The sequence below is a fragment of the Mytilus trossulus genome, chromosome 5 (assembly GCF_036588685.1).
Source record: "Mytilus trossulus isolate FHL-02 chromosome 5, PNRI_Mtr1.1.1.hap1, whole genome shotgun sequence".
NCBI classification, from domain to species: domain Eukaryota; kingdom Metazoa; phylum Mollusca; class Bivalvia; order Mytilida; family Mytilidae; genus Mytilus; species Mytilus trossulus.
In genome coordinates, this window is record NC_086377.1 from 65,831,341 (window position 1) to 65,857,286 (window position 25,946).

General features: G+C 32.3%; 1 protein-coding gene across 1 annotated transcript in view; it reads left to right on the forward strand.

The window, feature by feature from the left end:
• The window catches only part of LOC134718212 (uncharacterized), a 29,670-nt gene extending 5,113 nt beyond the window's left edge, over positions 1-24,557 (forward strand). The window contains exons 3-12 of the mRNA XM_063580706.1: positions 7,893-8,272; positions 14,288-14,340; positions 16,832-16,922; positions 17,721-17,806; positions 18,082-18,255; positions 19,265-19,362; positions 20,870-21,009; positions 21,580-21,692; positions 23,285-23,436; positions 24,352-24,557. Coding sequence (XP_063436776.1) covers positions 7,893-8,272; positions 14,288-14,340; positions 16,832-16,922; positions 17,721-17,806; positions 18,082-18,255; positions 19,265-19,362; positions 20,870-21,009; positions 21,580-21,692; positions 23,285-23,436; positions 24,352-24,557 — 1,493 coding nt within the window. The remainder of the gene's footprint in view (positions 1-7,892; positions 8,273-14,287; positions 14,341-16,831; positions 16,923-17,720; positions 17,807-18,081; positions 18,256-19,264; positions 19,363-20,869; positions 21,010-21,579; positions 21,693-23,284; positions 23,437-24,351) is intronic.
• The last annotated feature ends 1,389 nt before the right edge of the window (positions 24,558-25,946 follow it).

Here is a 25,946-nt window from a genome sequence, read left to right on the forward strand (position 1 = left end):
ATTGTTGATGCAGAATAACATACATGTATTCCACAGTTAAATGAAAAAAAAATATGAGGATCATTTTATTAGATAGATCATGTAGGTGAAATCCATAACATCTTCATGCAAAACATGTTTAGACTTTTTGCATACATTTCATGAATGAGAATGAATATAAATGAGGAATAAATTTTGGAATTTTTCCATTGTGTGACAAACACTAAAAAATGCTGCTTTTCAAGATTCCCCAACCAGTGGCAGATCCACGCTTCAGTGATTCCCTATATAAGCAACCAAATTTTTATCCAAAAAGGGGGGCCCGGGCCCCCTGCCCCCCCTAAATCCACCTCTGCCAACAGTTGTTTTGAAAAATGGAATGTCATCTTTTATATAATCCAAAAATATATTATTAAGTTTTAAAAAAATAAGTTCATATTTAATTTTTTCACCCCCCTTTTGATTTAAAATTGGTTGTACCCCTTTGATACTCTTAAATTTCATTCTTTCCCAAACAATGCAGACTGGTGTCAATAATTATCATTATTAATGAATTACGTTTACCTATTGTAAAACGCTTCAATGACTTTGACAAAAGATTACAATGTAGACAAATGATTACAAGTGACTGGGAATAGAAAAACGTCATAATGACGTCAGCAAAATGATGTTTTTGACGCTTACAATACAAATGAAGATGTTTGATGAGGAGTGAAGTAATATAGCTGTCAAAACAAAGCAGATTTGTTATCAGATAAGTAAATTATATATATTTTGATTATATTTTTTTGCTGAATAACTATTTGTTGAAGCATTTTATAATAATTATTGATTAATTAAAATAAATATAAAACACCAGAAAGTAGCCTTTACATTTTGCAGTGTTAGTTTAATGATTTCCATTCAGGAATAACTGATAGATTTGTACAATATATTGTATTTCAAGGTAAAAATAATTCATGCTTCAGCCACTCTTATGATTGTGTGTGGCTAAATTAAAAGGGAAAAAAGGGGGGTAGGTACATTATTTGAAATGTCATGAAAAGGCTGAAGTGATATTCATGTTATTAATCTTACTCTATTGATATTTTAATAAAAACAACATTTGTTAAATTAGATTATTACATTGTATTATACCTGTTAGAAACTGTTTAATCTTGAGTGTTTATTTATAAAAACAAATATCAAGGACTTTTGATTCTTTGTGGAGTGATTTTTGATTTTGCAGGGGGAAACTCAGATGCATTTATTGATTAAAAGATCTGTTCAACTGTGAAGAATTTCAAGCAGAACAACTGCACCAAGATGTTATTTAGCATTTCTAGTTGGAAGTCCTGATACAGCAATTTTAATTACAGACAGGAAGAGAAGTTTACTTATGATAATAACACAAAAAATGAAAATTCAAAAAAAATCCTTTTAAATTATTTCATGAACTTTAGATGAACAGTTCATGAACTACAAGTGGACAAACAATGTTCATGAATTAAATTACTAATGAACAGTTCATAAACACAGTAGTTCATGTGTTCATGAATGATTCATGGACTGGTATGGTTCATGAACAAATTCATGAATCATTCATAAAAAAATCATGAACTATACATAGCAGGACATGAACTACAAATGGACAAGCGTGTTCATGAACTATAAAATCATGAACAATTCATGAATAATAAAAGTTCAAGAACTATTTTTGTTCATGAACTTTAATGAACCAAAGAGTTCATGAACACTTTCTGTTCATGAATAGTTCATTATTCACTGGTTCATGAACGTGCTTGTCCATTTGTAGTTCATGTCTAGTTCATTAACTGTTCATGAATCTTTTATGAACAATTCATGAATTATGTTCATGAATCATTCATGAACTATTCATAATCATTTCGCAGGGGAATATTCATGGGTATTCTAGAACATTCAACCATTCAATATTCATGGTTATTCTAGAATATTCAACAATTCAATATTCATGAAATATTCACATTCAAGGTTATTTTAGAGTATGTATTTAGCATTCACTATTGGGATAGATATATATTTTACATTCATGGTGATTATAGAATATTCTATCATGCATTTTTCATGGACATCCTATTTCATATTCATGAATATTCTATAGATAATTATTCATGTTAATTCTTGGTTATTCAGTTCATACAATATTCATGTATATTCAAGCTTATTCAGTTCAAAAACTATTCATGTATATTCAAGGTGCCATTTAACATTCATTTCATGAACTGTTACCTTGAATATTCATGAATATTCGTGAATATTATTCATGAATATTCATGAACTGTTACCTTGAATATTCATGAATATTCGTGAATATTATTCATGAATATTCATGAATTGTTCGTGAATATTCATGAATAATTCATGGTCAGGAAAGCAGGGTAAGGCAAGGAAAATTCATTCTCAAGACTGGTAGTTAACGTTAAAAAACACATTGATGATCTTGACATTTCAAACATCCAGTCGGATAGAGTATTTTTGGCAAATAACACGGCATAGAGGGTAAAAAAGTCTGATCCTTTTTGCATATACCTAGGCAGAGTTAAAAAATGAACGATATTCTTTTGATAACAGTAAATTGGTGAAAAATACACTGGCTATCAACCAATCAAAACCAAGGATTCTTACATAAGGTGTAATTAAGTCCAAAATTATATAACATGCCCTGGCAATATTGCATGTGCTAACAGGTTCAGTTTCTCTTGTAGACTTGGATAATTTGGACAAGAAAAAAATTTGGTGGGATAACCATATCCCCTTCAATGGTATTCCGTATTGCCTTTTGGGGTCTGAAGTGTGGGACTGTCATCATGGGCCAGACAGACACGTGAATGATAAAAAGAAACTTGTTGCCAAAAAGGTATTTCAAAATTTTCTTTTTAGCAATAAAAAAAAGAGAAATTTATTTATTAACTTGAAATACATTGTACATTTTACAGATTGATGTGTTAAATACAAACTAAAAATATATGTACTTTTAATGTCTTCGATAGTTAATATATTTTAACAGTTTTGAATAGAATTAGTTTAATTTATAATACTCCTATCTCTTACATAGGTTTGGTAGATTTTAGGAAGTACATTGTGCAACCTTTTACACTGGGTCCAATTCCTATAAACAAGGTGATAGGTTGTGCTGCTGGAAAAGTTCACCTTTTTATACGACCACAAAATTTGAAAAATTTTTCGTCGTATATTGCTATCACATTGGCGTCGTCGTCGTCATCGTCGTCCGAATACTTTTAGTTTTCGCACTCTAACTTTAGTAAAAGTGAATAGAAATCTATGAAACTTTAACACAAGGTTTATGATCACAAAAGGAAAGTTGGATTTGATTTTGGGAGTTTTGGTCCCAACATTTAAGGAATTAGGTGCCAAAAAGGGCCCAAATAAGCATCATTGTTTTCGCACTATAACTTTAGTTAAGTAAATAGAAATCTATGAAATTTTGACACAAGGTTTATGACCACAAAAGAAAGGTTGGGATTGATTTTGGGAGTTTTGGTTCCAACAGTTTAGGAATTAGGGGCCAAAACGGGGCCCAAATAAGCATTTTTCTTGGTTTTTCGTACCATAACTTTAGTATTAGTAAATAGAAATCTATGAAATTTAAACACAAGGTTTATGACCATAAAAGGAAGGTTGGTATTGATTTTGGGAGTTTTATCAAAAATTGAATAATTGGGGTTCTTTGATATGCCGAATCTAACTGTGTATGTAGATTCTTAATTTTTGGTCCCGTTTTCAAACTGGTCTACATTAAGGTCCAAATGGTCATGATGGTCCAAAATTAAACTAATTTTGATTTTAACAAAAATTGAATTCTTGGGCCTTAGTACATGTAGTATGCTGAATCTAAACATGTACTTAGATTTTTAATTATGGGCCCAGTTTTCAAGTTGGTCCAAATCAGGATCCAAAATTATTATATTAAGTATTGTGCAATAGCAAGAAATTTTCAATTGCACAGTATTCAGCAATAGCAAGAAATCTTCAATTGCACAGTATTGTGCAATAGCAAATATTTTCAATTGCACAGTATTGCACAATAGCAAGAAATATCTAATTGCACAATATTGTGCAATAGCAAGAAATTCCAATTGGATTTCAATTGGAGTTATCTTTCTTTGTCCAGAATAGTAGTTGAATCAACTTAAATCTTTGTTTTATACAATATACAATGTATATTCACTTTTACTACCAACTGATAGATTAAAACAATCTTTACCATTCAGTGATAAGACATACGTTTTTTGATTGAGTTAAGTCTGCTAATTGATATTTTATCGTATGTTTTTATATGTTGTGATGTTATGCTATTGTTTCAGGAAAAAGGGAGAAGGTTTGGGCCCATTAAAACGTTTAATCCCGCTGCAAATGTTTGCACCTGTCCTAAGTCAGGAATCTGATGTACAGTAGTTGTCGTTTGTTTATGTAATATATACGTGTTTCTCGTTTCTCGTTTTGTTTATATAGATTAGACCGTTGGTTTTCCCGTTTGAATGGTTTTACACTAGTAATTTTGGGGCCCTTTATAGCTTGTTGTTCGGTGTGAGCCAAGGCTCCGTGTTGAAGGCCGTACTTTAACCTATAATGGTTTAATTTTTAAATTGTTATTTGGATGGAGAGTTGTCTCATTGGCACTCACACCACATCTTCCTATATCTATATAATCGACATAGAAAATGAATGTAGGATTACAACTACCATGCATTAAAATAAAATTTATTTATCACTAATTGTAACTAAACTGCTATGTACAAATTAGTATAATAGTCTCAGGTCATCGATAAAATGCAATAATAATTATTTTGTTAACATTATAAAAAAAACCCGAGTCTGTACTGTCGCCATTGTGTTATGATGATCATACACTGACGTTGGTCAATATATTTTGACAATATATACGGACAGACGGATTCAGTTTATTTCAAAGTGAGCGTATTTCGAACAACTTTTACATACCGCCGAGCGTAGCGAGCCGAACAATATTTTGATTATTTTTTGCTTTACAAAATCGTTAAATACAGGAATCAATATATAGTTTTGGCAACCAAAGGTGGGGTCGGGGCGTGCAACCTATACGTCATCTAGATTCGCAACTTATCTTATAAAGTGTATACCGAATTAAAATACTGTAAGAAATGAGAAAACAGGGACACCCAGGAAATCGGATTATGTGAGCTGGATTATGTTTATTATAATAAATGCCGAATATCAAGTTCTTTTTATTGATTTCTATACATTTTTTTTCAAATATATATACTGAAAGTGATATATGAAATGACTCATTTAATGCCTCAATTGTAACGTTTTCTGTCATCTGAAATAATACAAAAGCAACAGATTAAAAATGTCTATCAACATGAAAAGTTCATACAAATTCCAAGCGACAACAACCCGACCCTAGAGCAGAAAACAGCCGAAGGCCACAATGGGTCTTCAATGAAGCGAGAAACTCCCGTATCCGGTGGCGTCATTTAACTGGTCCCTTAATAAATATGTATACTAGTTCAGTAATAGTGGACTTCATAGTAAACTGCGAATACATGTATATTTATTATATTTAAGGGATAACTTTAACTATGATACAAGTTTTGGCACAAAACGCGAATTTACTATACAGGCTCTGTCATAGGACGAGTTAAGGTTTATTCATCATTTTTTATTATTTGTACTTTTGTTGTACTGTTTGTTTCAGCGACAACACTTTAACTCAGTCCATTCCAGAGTCACACGCTTGTAATTCCATGGTTGTCTTTGGTTGCTTTATACCAAATGCGTTTTGAACATAAAATAGGCAGGTAGTTTTCTTGTTTGAATTGTTTTACATTTATAATTTAGGGCCCTGTTATAGCTTGCTTTCATGCAGTTTGTGTGTTTTTCTCATTGTTTAAGGCATAAGCTGACCTAAACCTGATTAATTCAACATCATTTTTGTGTCTAAAAGAAAGTTGTCTCATTGTCAATGTGTATGGGATAAGTCGTTACCGTAACTTCTTATAAATAAGACCTAGATATAAATGACGGTCATGTTTTGAAAACCAACTTTTATTCACATTGGAAATACAAAACAGTCAGATATTGTTTTCGAAAGTTATCTTGAAGTTTCAATTGAATTCGAACTGTAAAAAAAAATTTGAACTGTAAAAATAATGTGAAAAAAAAGCCTAGGAAAATAAATGTGCTTACAAGAAACGTGGAGAAAGTTACAAATCTCACTGCTATGTTATGGATGCTTAAGTGTGAAAACTCGCTTTAGTGCGCAAGTAACACAGTATATATAGTACCAGAAAATCTGGCAGGACTGCATGCATGATTAATTTGTGCAGAACAGTATAGACTATAGTCGGTTTGGGACTGTTCGTCAATGATTGAATGCATAGTGTATATAATATAGTATTATAGTAAAATAAAATTATGGCACAATCAAAACACATACTTTTATTTTTCATCTTTACATACTACTATTATAAACAAAGAAAATATAATAATGTTACAAAATAATTAGATACCAGTGTTTGCTATCAGTGAGTATTTATATTCCATTTAAAATTAGTTTGAAGTTAAGTGAAATAAAGGATACGCCTTTCATTAGGAAAATTAGGAAAATGTGTATTATCATAATTAACTATGTCCAAAAGTGCCCGTTTAAAATACAAAACACAAACAAACAATTAATCTCACCCTTTTTAGTAATGCATTTATGAGTGAATCGTTGTTTGAGTAAAGACCAGTGGCAAATATTTCTGTCAGTGTATGCCTCCAGTTGATTCGGGAAGACCTTTTCTAATGAATTATGTGTTCGGCAATGATGATGGATGAGTCTTGATAAGGGGTTTATAAGGCTACGTAAAGTGTTTTTATAACAAATAAATATATCAAGTTTAGACAAATATTTCTGTAAAGAACTTTATTAATAAGTGTTATAAGTATCAATTTTATATAAAAATCGTTTCTTTTTTTACATAGGTGTCATACCACCAATTACTCCCTCAAATTTAGAACGTATGTGAAAGTAGGCCTACTCGGACAAAAAATAGTGCATTTGATGTCATTGTTTGCTTAAACTAACCAACAAATTGGCAGAAATGAAACTTTTGGTGAAAGAGAAATATGTTAAGACCATTTTGAGCTAAAATTTACTTGTTAATGACTTTGCATTCAAAATTGAGGATTAATGCACTCCATAGTATACTAATTTAAGATTTCCAGAAAACCAGGGGTTATTTTTGCGGTACCTCTATTCGGAAGACCTTTTCTTTTTTATATGATTTTTAACACCTGTTGACAATTGGCATGTAGAAAGCTGATACATGTGCGATTCAGAATATACCTGGTTTCTATGAAGTTAAACTTAAGGTAAAATATTTAGAAAGCTGTGAAAATTGTAAAATTTGGTTGAACAGATAGGGACTTTTAATTGGTGGTATGACACCTACATATAAATGGAAAAATTACAGTTCGGAATGTCTAATTTTGTACACTGAACCTACACAAGGCCTACATCGACTATCGACTGCATGTAGACAAAACATGATTTAAACTACATGTAAACATTGAGTTTTATCAATGGGAACGTAATTATGTTTAGTTTATGTGTGAGTTACACTAACACAACACCGAGTTTAGGTCAATGTGAACACGGCCTTACTATACAAATTAAGAAATAATTCCTTCGTGTCATGCTCTATGCTCATTTTAACATGGGTAGGCATTATATTTGTCGATATTTTACACTGAGCGTTACAGTGCGAAAGCCGCGTATTCGTTCTGTACCTCCTTCCATATGACGTAACGGACAGAATATCAAGGACAAAAGAGTTGGGCAACCACAGTTTTTAAGAAATTATATTCAGAATCATTCTTAACTAATTTGCCAGTTTCCATTTCAGCAGCTAAGTCACTAGCTTTTATTATTGATGCCATGTTTATCCTTAATACAAGTCCTCTTTCTATTCACAAAACATTTTCAGAATATGCAGCCTTCCTTTTTGACTTGTGGGTAGTACGTCAACATCACCAACTCAAGGCCTCAGAAGTACACATAATATTTGACCATCCGAACAGAAATGGTGTCAGTCCAAAGGACCTTGAACGATCCAGACGTGATTCTGAAATACAATCCTCAGATTACAAAGAGATATGTCCAAACACAGTCTTGCCTCAGAACTGGAGATTTTTTATTGGTGTCAGATTTCAGAAACGCTTACTAGTTAATTTTCTTTCAGACAAATTTTTACAGCTGGCAAATGAAAAGTTTTCAAGTTATAAGGTAAAAAAATGCGAAAATAGGGAAAATTGAGAAAATTTGAGAAAAGCCGTTTTCTGACCGTTTTCAATTATCCATCACCAGATGAAAACAACACTTATGAATAAACTACCTATATGCAAGTCTAGTACTATTTTGGTGTGAAAAATGATGAAAATAAAATTTTTCGTATCTTTTTGATTTCAAAAAAAAAAGTAAAAAAATGCTAAAATAATAAATTGAGAAAATTTAAGAAAAGCCAGTTTCTAACTGCTTTCAATTATCCATCACCAGAGGAAAACAACATTTATGACTTACTACTGATATGGAAGTCTAGTAATATGTTGGTTTAAAACAAGAATGTGTCCACAGTACACGGATGCCCCACTCGCACTATCATTTTCTATGTTTAGTGGACCGTGAAATTGGAATTCGGCATTAAAATTATAATGATGTTATCAAAGGAAACATGTACACTAAGTTTCAGGTTGATTTAACTTCTACTTTATCAAAAACTACCTTGACCAAAAACTTTAACCTGAAATTTGCACTATCATTTTCTATGTTCAGTGAACCGTAAAATTGGGGTCAAAACTCTAATTTGGCATTTAAATTAGAAAAAAAACATATCATAGGGCAAATGTTACTAAGTTTCAAGTTGATTGGACTTCATCTTCATCAAAAACTACCTTGACCAAAAACTTTAACCTGAAGCGGGACAGACGGACGGACGGACAGACGAACGGAGGCACTATCGTAGGTGGGGCATAAAAATAATGAAGGTACAATTTTTGGTATCTTTTTTACTCTTTTTAAAACAATTCAGTAAAAAAATGCAAAAAATAAGGAAAATTGTAATATTGAGAAAATTTTGCTTTGGCAAACCAAAATGATATTACATGGATTAAGTTGCAAAATACCATACACTTTTGCATCTTTATTGTATTTATCATGTTTTAGTGAGTTTTTGATGAAAAAAAATAAAGAAAACAAGTTGTAGTCTTGTCGCCACTTTGTTCCTTTGGTTGCCATAGCAAGCATAAAATGTACACTATTCCTTTCCTGTATGCCTTTTTTGTACAAATTTTCACCATGAAAGTACTTAGTTGGAAGATGCAAGAAAATTCTCACTGAATTGGCATCTAGATCATAAGTCAATGCCACAGATACCTATAATACAATTTTTTGCTGACCTTTGACCTCAAAGAAAAAAGATGACTTTTGTTTACAATTTTGTGTCGGGAGCATTATCTGTTTGCCCTTTGACAAAATCGTTTGATATTTGGCACATGTGTGCAGCACCTCAAGACAATCGGTTGCGTTCCGAGGACCATCATCCCCAAATTTATCCAAACCTTCCTTTAGGGGAATTGAACCTTTTAACAAAATTTCATAGATATCCATTAATTTAAACTAAAGTTATTGTCCAGAAACCAATGTGTCTTCAGACAACAACAATGACGACATCATACCATTATACATTCCCAAAAATTGTTTGCAGTCGAATAATAAATGATTAGATCCTCATTTCTCAATCTTATATATTCTGAACTCCCAACTGGCATGACCATCATGACCATGGATCTTGTCCATTTATATAAAAAAAAAAATTGGGGGGGGGATTTCAAATCAAGGACAGACACCACATGAATACATTAGTACATGCGCATATATAATTGATAGTGACAAAATCTATAAATAAGCATTCTCTTTGTTTTTGCAAGATCAAATATGATTATGCAGAGTGGTTTAATTCTTTATTGAAGGCTGTACCTATCACTATAAACTTTTACATTGTATGGTCTCTTAATGGAGAGTTGTCTGATTACAATTATGCAGAGGCGGATTTAGGGGGGAGCAGGGGGGCTCATATAGGGAATCACTGAAGCTTGACTGGAGCGGCCCCCTTATGTCAGTCAGTGGGCCCCCTCTTATGAACATTTCTGGATCCGCCACTGTTATACTACATCTTCTGATTTTTATTGTGTTCCAAAGCAGTTTCTTCAAAACCTTTGGAAATAGAAGCACCCTTTATCTTCATCACTTGGTTTGTATAAAAGTCAGAATATGACATCAGAGAATTATTCCCATACATCACAATGATTATGGCCTAAAGAGAACTGTGATAGGTACATGTAGCCTTGAAATTGGCAATCATATCAAATAGTTATCAAAAGTACCAAACCTCCTTTTTTAATAAGACGGATAACTTGGCCTGATTAAATGTGACATATACTTAGCTACAGTGTTAACATAACAATTAGTTTCTTCTGTTTATTAATTCAATCCATAAATTTTGATCAAGATTCAAATGCATGTACTGCACAAAACAAAAAGTAGCAAGGGCATACTACATTGATACTTATATTAAAGTTTATTTTTTTTGGTGTACTATTTCTAAATAGCACAAAAATGTTAACACAATTATTTTAAAAAATACAATTTTTGACTTTTCATTTCCTTTTAACAGATCTGTTTTAATATAAATAGATCCCATTTTCTGTTACTCTGTAATAATTTGGAACTTATTTTATCAACACATATATACATCTTTTTAGAAATTCATATAAACCCTTGCATAACATAAATGACATGTATAAATATTTGCCTATATAAACACATGAAACATGATAAATATCTAAATAGTTTCAGAAAAATTTGAAATATTCTTTCAGACACCCAGTAATATTTTAAAAGATAAAGATCCACAAACATCTAAGTTGATATTCTTAAAATTGTCCTCTATCAAAATTGTCATTTTCAACATTGAGGTCTCTCAATTACTAAAGTAACTTCCAAAATATTACCAAAACATATACATAATCAAAGCCTGAAAGGCTGTAAAAGCAATTGCTGCCATGTTTATGTTTTGGGGACTTTTTTTTCATCCACATATACTTAAGAATTAAACATGACAGGAGTGACAGGAGTCTAGTGAGAATTAAGAAGGTTTTAACTTTATATCAATTAAAGACTTTAGCAGAAAGTCATTTTTAATATGTTTTATATTTCACAAGGAGACAACACCAGGTGCTAAAGTTGGGGTCAAATATACATGTGCTGAAACATATAACTCCAAGAGAAATTATTATGGATTATCCCCTAGTAGTGTTTGTAACTGGGCAATAATTTCCTTTATTGATTTAATTTTCATAATTAATTTAAATTTAACTCTTCAGTTAAAACATTTCAACTTTCCAGACGCAAATGTTGAAAAACGGGAAAGAAACAAAATATTTTACAAGACATAAACATGTAAAAAATATATATATATTTCAGCTGACTAAAAATATTTTCATAATGTTACTTTGTCATCATTTCTTAAAAACTAAGTCCCAAACATTATTGCTCAGTTGATATGTGTCATCCTCATGCGGTACGAGATAACTATAATTCTCATGCAATCCCGAAAAGAGGGGCCATCACAGACAAACATGACATTAAATCGTCATTATACGAACAAGAACAAACAGCTCTAAGTTGCTTGATATTTATCCAATTTTCAGAAAACATTGTGAAAATGGTCTTCAATATTTCGAAAACATGTGAAATAAAATTGCAAACACGGTGGACCGTCGAGGGTCAACAAACGTAGAAGTCCATTGGAAAGACGAGGATAATGGTTTCATCATTTGTCATGCATACCCAGTTTTGAATATGATATCCAAAAAGGATGTACTTTTTTTAATCTATGAAACTAGAAAATACCAAATTGTAAATATCTCTTCATCTGGACTTGGCATCTATCACGTTTGGACGGGTCCATTTCATTAGTGAGGTGATCGATAAATTTTACGGAGTTATGACAAAAAAGGAAAACAAACTTATTGTTATGTGTTTTTAACAAGGGTTTCGTTCCTCTAAATTATTTGCGCAAACAAATCAACAAAATAGGTCAGTTAACTTTGTCTAATTTCAGATTACAGGTAATCATTTGACACTACGTATAACCTGATAACCTGTCATGCCTGTGTAGTGATTTTGATTTTACGATAAATTTATGAATGAACGACAATTTTATGAATGAACAAGAGCACCTGACCTCTTTCTTAAAAAAAACACCAATTAAACATATAAAACCGTATATTATAAAAGACAATTCAGTCAAATTTTCAATACTAAATCAACAACTGAAATGATTCCATATTTTGTTGAAACATCGTACGAACGGAAAACGGAATCGCAGGTATAAAAATGCACTTTTTTCACTCGGACGTCTATGTTTTTTGATAGTCAAACGGTTGTCCCCCTAAATACAAAAATACATCTACAAGAACGTATGCTGAAACTTCTTAAATCCACTAACGTTTTTCAAAAGTTTCAAGCTATGTATTGCATTAGAAAACATACATAGGTGTTTAAGAATGACAGACCAGGAGCCTGTTTAACAAAATACTATGGCTTGATCTGGGCGGAGTCTCTGATCTGGGTCACAAAGATGGCCATACGCGACGGCATGAAAGCAATTGCTTTAAAAAACTTAATAGGTATTGAAATGTTCTGTTGTATGAGTCTCCCAAACTGGTTACAGTTTCATGTGTGATTTTCTTTTAGCTCAGTCACCTGAAAACAAATAAAGGAAAAGTCAAGCTATACATTTATACATTATGGTGGCCGGTTAAGGCCATTTCGCGTTTTCGCGTTTTCGCGTTTTCGCCCATCATATTATATAGGGCGAAAACGCGAAGTCGAAAACGCGAAAACGCGAAGTCGAAAACGCGCAAACGCGAAATATTTTTTCTTTCCGATTTCGCGTTTTCGACTTCGCGTTTTCGACTTCGCGTTTTCGCGTTTTCGCGTTTTCGACTTCGCGATTTCGCGTTTTCGCCTTTTCGCGATTTCGCGTTTTCGCCTTTTCGCCTTTTCGCGTTTTCGCCTTTTCGCGATTTCGCCTTTTCGCCTTTTCGTGTTTTCGCGATTTCACGATTTCGCCTTTTCGCGATTTCGCCTTTTCGCGTTTTCGCGATTTCGCCTTTTCGCCTTTTCGCGTTTTCGCCTTTTCGCCTTTTCGCGATTTCGCGTTTTCGTGTTTTCTTGATTTCGCGATTTCGCGTTTTCGCCTTTTCGCGATTTCGCGTTTTCGCGTTTTCGCCTTTTTGTCTCGGAAGTAATCTACTCGAGCATGCGTATAAAACAAAAATTTATTTGATAGAATTGTTCATAGAATATCAGGTAAATAGGACTTGACGAATTTAATGTAGGATATTAATAACGCAAGATAGATAGATAAACAAGTAAGATAGATATTTTTTTTTTATTTATAGAGAGTAACACATATGGATTACACCAATTTTCAATAAGGCTCTCTTTAAACAGTATGTTTCAAATAAATACAACCTCTGTATAATACCATAGAATACATATGCACATGTATTGACTGAAAACACTCAAGAGATAACATTTATCTAAGTACTTTTTATAAGTTGAACACTTAATATATATGACTGTTTGATTTCGCGATTTCGCGTTTTCGCGTTTTCGTATCGTAAGTAAATCAATGCATTTGATGATAAAAAAAAAAACAGCTCCCTATGAACATTGGACCGTTTGGGCTATTTTTTAAGGTTGAAAGCGCGCGTCTACTGAACTTTAATATATACGGAAAATGCATTGCATATTATCGTTTCTTTTGTTGATTAGTAAATATACATGTTTTGTGTGTAGTCTACCTTCACTATGATCTAAAATAGTGTTGAAGAAATCACAAAAACAAACGCACAATAAAATTAAAACCAGAAAAGTACTCAACTTATTAAATAATGTTTTATAAACGATAGAAATTACAAAATATTACAAGTACAATACCAATGGCAAATCAACCATTAGCGTGTATTAACAAATGTCAAACAATTTGAGTTGCAACTTAGACGCACAGGCAATTCATCTATAAAGATATGTTTTTGATTAAAAAATTGCTTGATTCTAAAGTTTAATGAAAAATTGTCTAAGACGGGAAGTGAACAAAATGATTTGTTGCCATTGAAAATAAGGGAATAATGCTATGACATGTTGATTTAAAAAAAAAATTCTTGTTTCTAGCTGTATGTTGTTAAAGGGAAGAGGCTGTTATTTAATACATTCGAAGGGAATCGGTTTGTCCCCCCCCCCCCCCCCCCAAAGGCCCAAAAACATAAATGGTATGTGCTTTCCTAAGTTTATCAATTATCTATTTATCATTCTCTTATTTTAGAAATGTCTAGTGATTTCAGTTGGATAATAAAAAGGCAATACGGCGATAACCGGGGACCAGAAAAAACCAAATCGGTGATAAGATTAATCAAAAGTTTGGAAGTTACAACATTTCCAGACAGAATTTTCTTCGATCTTCCTGAACAAATCTTATGCCTGTTCATCGCACTTCTCAGTGAAGATAACTGTTACTTTGTAAATAATACATTCACACACGCATTAATTCAATCTTTGACAGAAACAAAAAGTAAGATATTTCTCGACGTTGCTCAGGAAACAATGTTAAAGACGGAAAAGGTGCTTGATTTTGATATGTCTATTCCAGACAGATATTTCATGTTGAGGACATTGGTAGGATGGACGCTTCCACCTGATCCCGAGGATTCTGATTAAGTTGTCGACGTCCTCTCTCAAGCTGGCACATTTTTAGTATTTTCATCGTTATGTTAGTACCTCTCAGAGCAGACATCAATTATGTTTAATGTCGTTTATTGAAGTGTGATTAATGTAAAATAAAGAAGATATCTTTAATCTTAGTTCTATGAAACTGTCCTTATTAATGCAACCTTTGAACAGCTTATATACTAGTATAGCAATTCAAAATTCACTGTTGAGAATATATACAAAAGTTTTTTTTCTTTCTCTTTTTCTAAAGATATCTCCCATGACAGACTATACAAGCTTATCAAGTGAACAAGGAGATGTCCAACGTATCCTTTACGACAAGTTCAATATTGAAGATACATGTAGTTTCAATTTAATAACAACAAACTTAACGAATGTCTAAAACAGAGCTAACTCGATTTCTCAAACAAACACATGATCAGTGTTACATTCAGCCTACATTGGTTTTATTTCTTGAAGAAGTTTCATTGTCGCCATCAATTTATTGAACATAACACAGTGAGTGTCTCCAAGCTAATAGGGTTCTTATGTTATTTGTAATGTATGTACCGACTTTAAATAAAATTTCTATGCCTATGTCTATGTCTATGTCTTTGTCTAGGAGGCCCATTTTCCAAATTTGTCCCGTTGTATCACCGGATTTAACTAATGGGTGATACTACGAATGGCGTATGCGGAGCAGAATTTGCTTACACTTCTGAAAAAAAAAACGGAAATAACTCCCGGTTTTTATAAAAGTTCATTTGACCTATTAAGCTTTAGTTTTTGTTTTTCTGTTTGAATGTTCACATGGTTTGTGTATGTCGTGTTCTTTATTTGGTATGTCTTTCCATGAGGTTCTATAAACACATGTATTGTCTGATTACGATATGAAAAGGGTTCAATCACTTAATTATAACACCATTATTCTCAATAGCTGTTACCTTATGAAGATTCAGCATATACTCTTTTGCAGTTTAATACGTTGGTTTTTACTATTTATCTAGTCACGCATCTTATACAGTGAAGTGGTTTTTTTTTTGTGTTCAGTTAACTATTTGATAAAACTTCCTTAACAAGCAAAAAGAACATGAGTTGCTTAGAGAGTTATTTTATGGCGGCTTTTCCAATGGAGAAATATCAAACATTTTGCGGTGCAAATATGAAATGCGACTGAGGTACAAGTGTAAATATACTGAGTAAAAAAAGTTTAGCGACACATTTGACCACATTACAATATTCCTTAAATGAAAAATGGAGAACAAATTTAGTCATTTGTTTAAGTGTCTACCATAAACTTCGTTTACATAGCAAAATCATTTCTTCTTTGTCAATAAAACGTTAAAAACGTGGCTTGAAAAACACCGTTGTCAAATATTCCATACTGATTTTTTTGGGTGCCATTAGTAAGACCAAAATAATGTTTTTGAAATCGTTAGATGACCAGTTTTGCTTTTCCAGAAAGTTTTTACAGTCAAGGTTTGTCAAAACATGAACACCATCACATTTTTAACATATCCCCTTTTTCACTGTTTTTTTTTTTCGTGAACCAAATTTGTGCATTCTGAACACAAAAACCACAAAAATTGAACAAATGTAAAGTGTAAATGTAATGTGCTTAAGCAATATTCGTATTGTGATTTCATTATATTTAGAACATAAAAAATGAAAACTGTCTTTAATTTATACACTTTAATGTTCCTTAACATTTTAGACTCGAAGTATCCATGTAATTTCTACCCCTTTTTGAATGTCATGTTGTTACATTGAAAATAACTTTGGTATTTTTTTAATTGTCTAAGTTATGAACAATAAATACCTAGTGTACAATGTTTTTCAATTACATATTTTCATTACCAAATATGATTATACTTTCCCATTAGGTTTTTTCGTATGATCTGCGTATATCTTGTGGTATTAAGTATTACATTGATGTCACCGAAAATACTTTTGTTTAACAAATACGGAATTTGTTAATATCTTTTAATATACATGTGTTTCTGGATTCAGCACAAGACAAATACAGCGTCTTTTAAGAGCAATGGAATTGAAAAGAAGGTGTTCACAGATACCTATAAATGATGCTATTCAAGCAATAACTGTGAGTACTAATCTTAAACGCTACATCAATAAGTCTAATACAGTGATATTTCTCTGGCAACGGTACCGTTGAATAAATATGAGGCTATGCTCAGCATCTGGCAAATGATGACAATCAAAAACAAATCTAATAAGTTCACAAGTACCATGGTATCGCTCATCTGATTTAACTGTTAATTTTTCTATTAAGGATTAACTGATTTGCACAATCGGTAAAAATCAGCAAATCAGTAATTTTATAGAAAAAAAACATCTTTTAAAACACTGTCTACCATGTTTTAACTGCAGCAATCTTGGCGAATGGGAAAACCGAGCGCTACTTATGAGACTCCTCGTGTTGTTATTGACTATGTGATAATCTTCATTTTTAATGATTTTATAATTATCAGGGCATTTCTATTTAATGTTTATGTGATTACGAAGGGTATTCTGATTGTTTGGTTACCAATTACCAGGGAAAACATTTCATGATTATGTGATTACATTTGTAACTGAGTCAAAAGATAGCGAGTATGTCATTACCCGGTACCTCCTATGAGGGGTCTCATTTTTCAATATTTAAACCATGTTTCAATAACATCGGTATAGTGGTTTCACAGGAGATGACTAAATGTATAAGTTTCCGGGCGACGGACGCCGAATAATGGCAATAGGTCATATGGACCGTTTATATGTAAAATACCCCCTGTCTCGATTCACATCATTTTTAATATATGAAATCATCAGCAAATAGGCTAACAAAAGAAACGCAGCTTTTTTTTAAATCTTATTAAACATCTTTGTTTGTATATATCTGCAGACAGAGCAAATGAGTAGTGGAAATTGCTTAGGATACAGAGCTATGACAAAGCGGTTACTTTCTAAACATGGATTACGTATACCAAGGTAAACAAAAAATGTACATAAAATCAGGTATGCGTCTGTATGTTTTTATTTCCTTATTCACATGCCTTAACTTTTCAACATTAATTAAATTATTTGTGGCCTCTTAATATTCAGATGTATCTAATTATTTATTTTCATCATGAAATTATATCTTGACCCTTTAATGATTTTTTTAATAATTATTTTTATTACTAGCTACATGTACTTTTTTAAAAGAAACTGTGTTAATATTGCCATCTTTTGAGTCCTTTCTTTAAATTCCATTTATTATCCAGGGACACGGTTGCACATTTGCAGAAAATCATCGCCCCGGAAGGAGTAAATGATAGAAAGCACCATAGATTTACGAGACGTTCTTATATAAACAAGGGCCCAAATTACTTATTACACATAGATGGTTACGACAAGATAAAACCTTATAGATTTGCCATTCACGGAGCGATATGTGGGTCAGTTTCAGTTATTTTATAGCACCAATTATAGTTACATGTTTAAAAATATGCTAAACAAGTGTGGGATAATTATACATATATATTAAATTTGCAGTTCTAATGTTGTTGGGTTGATTTTCTCACCTACTATATACATGCATATATATTTATTAACAGCCCTGTATAACCGATGTTTCTGCTATCCAACGGAAATTATATATTGTGAGATTGTCACTGTTTCAGTATCAATATATTTATACTGCAACCTTTCTATTTGAGCAGTCAAAATGCATTGACTATATAATTACATGTGATAAACAGTCACAAATATTTGAAGACGATATCAATTTTTAACTTTGCTGTGTTACGCGAGGGCTTATGTGTTACGGGGATTTCCTCGATATGGTAAAGCTGCATATACCTGAAATTACTTTCTAAACATTTATAGGTGTCATATTGGTTTCTATGCTTAACGCCAGTGAAGATTTCTTATTTAAAGGAATCAAACAAGAAGTCCACTTTTCAAGGCATAGACTTCTAAATCTAAGAATTTGGAACTACGGATATTGATAGTAAAGTGGGAGATAGTTATCCTATAGTGACGCACATTCATGCTCTCACTACATTTTGCAATTGTTTGTAAGTTTCAGCTGTACACATATGTATTCGCTACCCCTATTATTAGACTTGAGATTTATTACATCTTTTAACAACATGTACAATTAAGCAATTGTGTAAAAATAAAAAAAAAAACACAACAACAAACAAATAACAAGCAAAACAAACATAAATATACATCAATCATTCAAGTTATGCAGCTTTCGATTCCACTCTCCTCAGTGCGTGTAAAGTGAAGTTTTAATAAAAGGGGCAATAAGTTGCAAAACACTTGACGAAGACAGATTTTTTGTCAATAAAATGTTAACAGCCATATCAATTAAATTTGGTATTATATCTTTTAGTTGTGCTAAAAGATCGTTAATGAAGTTTAAGACATGATAATGAATAACTGTTTTTGTCATTTCAGATATTCTAGAAGAATTCTTTGGCTACAAGTTGGAAGAACAAATGTTAATCCTAAAGTTGTAGCAGGATTTTTTCTACAATGTCTCCGAGAAATAAAAGGTATGGCACTTTATTTATTTTTGATATAATAGTAATCCTTTGAAACCACGTTCTTTGACACTTGATTATCAGCACGACGCATATGACATTTATAGCTAAAGTGATTAAAAAGGGATCAGGCGTACATGGTTCACATGACAATCGATCATATGTTGTCAGCTGCAATGCATTACAAGTCGCTTCTTAAAAATGCCATAGGTCAGAGGTCGCTTTTAAGTGGGTCTTAATTCATTTGATTATTCAAGAATTAGAGTTCAGAGATCGCAAGTAGTGATTTAATCCAAGCTTAGTTGGTTGTCGAAAGTCGCCTCCTGCGATGCCCTTAGTCGCAGGTCGGATTTGACTCTCCCGAAGCCTAACTATAATTATCTTTTTGAATTTAAATTGGTAAATCAAATCTACCGATATGTCGTGTTCACATATTTACCTTTCCATTTTGAAATCCAATTAAGAAGACGACTTAACGGTAACGCACGATACGCTCACAGTCATGGACATTGTTCGTGTTGTTCTGATATGTATGTCAAAAGAAGGGTAACACACCTTCATGTATTTCATCAGGATTTTTTGTATATTCATGATGGTTTATGTTTTCTTTTATTTTGCATGCTCACAATTTCGATTTGTTCATTGTACCTTGAACTGAGGTTTCTTGTTACTCTTTTATTTCTTACCTTTACCTAATGATAAAGAACTTGATGGCCTAAATAGAATAGTGTGTATTTACCTTGCAGGAGGAACCCCAATTTCGATTCAATATATATTGCTCTTTATTTTTATTCTTATCTTTTTTTTTGTTAGTCGAGTTAGACAGTTGTTTGGTATCAACTACAGCTTCTTTTTTTCTCTTGATTTAGTTCATATTTTTTAACTCACCTGAACAACAGCGTTTGCCTTCACAAGTCTTCTGTAAGTCCGTTGTCTTCAGTCCGTTGCCTGTTAATTTTTACGAAAATCCTTTCAAATCTATACTGAGTTAATTTTGTTTTCTAATTTAAATAGTACTTAGTTTGTTGATTACATCTGCCATCCAAAATGGCCGCCAGCGCTTAGAATATGCGTGTAATGGCTAAAATCTGAAGATCAGAAAGTAAAAATTAGAAAAACAAGCTCTACCTACTGACTATTTTGACAAAAATTGTCAGACAACTTTTTATTGAGTATTGCCCTTAAATGACGTTTTTTACCATTTTGTATGTTTTTGGTTATAATCTTGAGGTATATTATATAGATTTTTAAAAAGCAACATGATCAGCAAAACACAATCTACAAATAAGTCAGTAGGCCTGAAATCATCAGTTTACTCCTTACAGAATTGATTGTACTTTGATGGCGATTCATTACAATTGTTTGCAATTTTTGGCGGAAACTGTAGAAGATAAAGAAAGAAAAAACGCAGTAGTGACCAGCAAAATGATTTATTATAGTAAAATTTTGAACGCTCCTTCTTATATGCAAAGTTGCAAATTGGATGCATTATAATAAAATCTGAATGTTCATCCATTAGGTGTTCCACGTTGTGTTCGAACTGATAGAGGAACGGAAAATTCTGAAATCGCCAAATGGCAAATGGCATTTCGATGGAATCACCAAGACGATATGGCAGGAGAACACAGTTTTCTGATGGGATCATCACCAGCTAATCAGGTACATGTTATGTTTGAAACTGATTAAAATAATACTACAAATGTGTCAGAAGAAATCATTTTTCTTTCTTCAAAAGACAAGTATTTTTTGTACGTATAGTATGTTTATATAATCATATAATAATGCTCAACTTAATCATACAGATCAAAATTGTTTGGATTGTAAGGGTTTTCTATGGCAAGCCGTTCTCGTCGAAACTATGTTTAAACACTTTTTCGAAAAATTTACACACTGAGAATAAAAAAAAAAAGACACACTGACATTTAAAAAACCTAAAAACACACACTGAGCAATAGGAAATTTCATACCGAGATTTTAAAATTACACACTGAGATTTAAAAATTACACACTGAGATTTAAAAATTACACACTGAGATTTTAAAATTACACACTGAGATTTAAAAAAATTTTTTTTAATGGTTTTGTTTAACCAATAACAGATTATAAAACTCATCATTATCGAAACGTTACAAGTAATTTGCCATATTGTTGTAAAACGAGAAAAATAATTAATTAACAAAAGTTTTACCAGAAATTTTAAACTGACATTGCCATGTATTATATTGGCAGAGAATCGAGCGATGGTGGTTATCAAATAGGCAAGGCGGCGGCCAATTCTGGATTGCTTTTATGAAAGATCTTCAGGATACAGGGATATTTTCAAGTGCAAACCACTTACAAGTGTAAGGTTAACAGTTTGTTAATGACTTTGAACCATAGTGAATATTTAAAAAAAAAAAACCACACACACACACACAAAACCACCAGAGAAGAATTGTTATAAGAGTACGAAATATTGTCATATAAAAAAATTCTTATAGGAGTTCTTTGCTAAATACAACAACACAAGAAACCAAACAAACATCCTTCTAAACTTACTGCACCTTTGAATATAGATTTATTCGTAAGGGTTATTATTATGATATGGTTGTCAAATCTTTACCATTTGTATTTGTAGGACGGAACATTGATTCCCTTTAAGTTTCCTTGATACATTCCTAATTCCTTGTTCATATTTTTCATATAACCGTTTACTTTAGGTTACTGCCTGTTAATATTACGGTCTCTCTCGGGGAATCCTGAACTTTATAAATTGTTTATGACGCTATGGTATGAAATCACCTGAAGTATTATAGCTGACGTTCTAGTCTAAGAGGTCTTATATCATGTATATAGCTGTTACTTAACAGTGAGCATTCTAAGTATGCGACACCTTTTTATTACATAAGTTCGATTTTATATGTTTTTAGTTGAAGTGCTGACCTTTAATATTTAACCCCGCCGCGTACAATACGTGCCTGTCCAAATCCAGGAACCTGTATTTTCAGTGGTTGTATAATGTTATTTGTTGTCTGCTTTTTCTGTTGATACTTTGTTTGTTCTGGTATTTAAGGTAAATGAAATTGAATGTTTGATATTTAGTTCGGGGGCATTTATTTCTTGTTGTGTGTTGTGGTATGTTGCTCACTGCTGAAGGCCATACGAAGACCTCTATATGTTGGTATTGTTTGCAATGTTATATAGCAACGGTGTAAGGTTGTCTCATTGATGCATACCATTTCTTTTTCAAACATGCAAACAAAACAAATAATGGCTCCAAGGAGCCCGAATCAATCATCTATTAATGATAATGAAAACCGTTTTAAATCAGGGATACAAAAAAAAAAAAAAAAATCACAAATCTTTCCCGACCAGTACACAGTATATTTTTGAAGATAATAGAAAAAAAAACATTAATAGTTTCATCACAATTTTAACGTGTTCAATGATATGTGTTTCCTGGTAACAGTTACCTTCTTCATGTATAATTTCTAGTTAACAGGCAAAAGTGCAAACAAAAGTATGAAAATTGTCTTTTAAGGGCCATTAACACTAAGTGGAGCTATATTAAATTTTGGTGCAAGTGATTCACCTTGTCAGATTTTCTGTATTTAGTACTTTATTTTTTTATTACTAGGTAATTATGTTCTTTGTTGATGAAACAATTGATATACGCAGATACCGTAAAGATCAATAACGTTTTGTTTAATTGTCTTATTGAAGATATACGGGCGACAGAAACTGATAGCAAAACCTCATAATTGACGTCTTTGTAAACCAAGAATAAAAGTTAATTCCCGTGAATGTATCAGTTCAATGTTAGTTGATTGACCATCAACATATATATTCATAATTGTTGGATTTATGTGTATTAGCAAAGATATTACAATTAAGATTCACACACTTAAGTTACAAAACATTTTGTCATTGCCTTTACTAATATTTTATTTTACAGAGAATGCTTGCGCTTCTGCTTCACTGGTTTAATTCAAAAGGATTTAAATCAGTGTAGGCAAGACTGGAATCAGCACAAAATTCGCCAAACAAGGCAAGCTGAATCACCTGGTGGAAAACCTGATTTACTGTATTACATACCAGAACTTAGTGGTAATAAAACAATTTTTGAATCAGTTACTATTTTTAATTCAATCTGTGAGCAGCAACTTAATTCTTTCTCCAGAAGGGTACTTCCTTCAAGACGCAATAACGTTATTTTATAACTATCATATGTTGCAGGTCTCTATAAACATGTTAAAGGGGGTCAATTATTTTATTCGATTTCTAAAGAATTTTGAAGGTCGCAAGTCGAAAAAACCGCTCTTACAGGTCGAAAGTAGACTCCTGGTATACTAAAAGTTGCAGGTCGTATTTATCCTACTTGAGCCTCTTAAAATTCCTAAGGAGATAACCGATAAGTTACATTAATAATATATTCAACCTAACTTGGCAGTGTACATAAAACCAAACTAGACTCAGTATATTACATATAATCTTGTCCATGTGCATCAGCCACGAGGAGGACTAGATAATATTTCTTTTTGAATATTAGTTTATACATGTATTGTAAAGCTTTTAAATATTCATATCTATGTTTATTTGCTTGAGTATCCTTTAAGCACATGCCCTTTGTAACTCCTGCATTTGGACACTACAGTATTTGTTCATATGCATCAGCCACGAGGAGGACTTAACTCATAAAAGCTGATTTCATAATGGATGTGATGCTGCTTCTCCTGCATGGTCAACAAACACAAAACATTTTGGTTTTACATATGGCTATATATTAAGTCATATTGTATTTCATGTTTGAGCTGTGTTTTTTTTCCATTTGTATTAACTGTATTGTAATTGTTTAATATAAAAAAATCACTTTACTGATTATGCCCATGATCATGGATCCTATTGGAGCTAAAATTTATCTTATCTTATCTATTATGTATGTTTTCAAATATTTTTGGATTAAGTAACAGAAGATTTATGATTTCCATAAAACATAACTGCTGAATTTTTACTCTCAAACAGGTGCAGTTGATTACAAAACAGAAATATCTGTACAAGACATCGACGAAGCGATGCAGTACTGTGAATTCCCAAGACCGAGTGGATGTTTGGAAGAATTCGATCAGATCTGCACTAATCTAATGCAGCAACATGCAAAAAGTTATCCAAATGATCCTTATGAGGCATTAGACTTATACAATTGGTTGCTTGCCACTGTAATTGTGTAAAAAATGTAATAAAAATGAAATATAACAGTTGCTTTATACATAAACTACCAGAGGGAAAATAATTAGTGTACCAAATTTACAACGTAAAAGTTTTACAATTCAGGGATCACATAATGCCTACTTTAGATGCCTTATTTCGCTCATTACTTAAGTTTGTATTATAATATCTGATATTGATAAAGTGACAATAGCTACGGTTTTCCAGGAAAAGAAGTGTGCATTTTGTATATAAAATACAAAAGGACGATATGTTAATGCCCAAAATAGCGTTATCGTCATGAAAATCAATTTTTTATTTGTGTAATCCAGCCTCGCCCATATCAACATAAATAAGACTAACCGAATGGATATGCATGCTCAGATCGGTGCCAAGGAATTATATAAAAACCTATGAAATGTATTAACACATGGATTTTAACAACAGTGTCTTGCCGTTAGTTTGTCCCGTCTGAATTGTTTCACATAAGTAATTTTTTGGGGCCATTTATAGCTTACATTGCGGTGTGAGTCAAGGCTCCACATTGAAGGCCGCACTGTGACCTATAATTGTTTATATTCACTGCTTTGGGTCTTGAATGGAGTTTTCTCATTGGCAATCATACCACATCTTTTTGTGTTTATATGGACACACGGAAATGTGTCGCCTGTTCTTGTGTTCTCAATTGAATTTATGTTGATAGTAAAAAAAAAGAAGTTTTTCCACAAGCATTACATTAAATTCAATGTACACAAGTTCAAGGTGAAATAAACCCTTTCACACAGACATGTAGGCCATACAATCATTCAAAACTCCAAATTCAGTAAGCCTATTGCTAAAAGTATTTCAGAAACAAACCTCATCAAAAATATTGAACCATGACAATGAGGTCAAGTTCAGATGATTACTGCCAGACCGACATGTACAACTTATATTACCATTCCATACACCAAATATAATTGACCAAATACTTATAATATCCGAGAAATAGACCAAAACACAAAAACTTAACTTTGACCACTGAAGCAGATATAGAAGACCTAATGCTTATTGTATCCGAGATATGGACTTGACCACGAAAACTTAACCTTGTTCACTGATCCATGAAATGAGGTTGAGGTCTAGTGAAAACTCTTACAGTCATGAGGACCTTGCAAGGTATGCATATACCAAATATAGCTATCCTATTACTTAATAAGAGAGAAGTTAACATAACAAAAAATCTTAACTTTCTTTTCAATTAGTCTCTGAACCATGAAAATAAGGTCAAGGACATTGGTCATAAGACAGACGGAAAGTTTGTAACATAAAGCATCTATATACAAAGTATGAAGCACCCAAGTCTTCTACCTTTTGAAATACTAAGCTTTTTAAGTCAAAAGCTAACGCCGCCTTTGCTGCTGCCTTCGCCG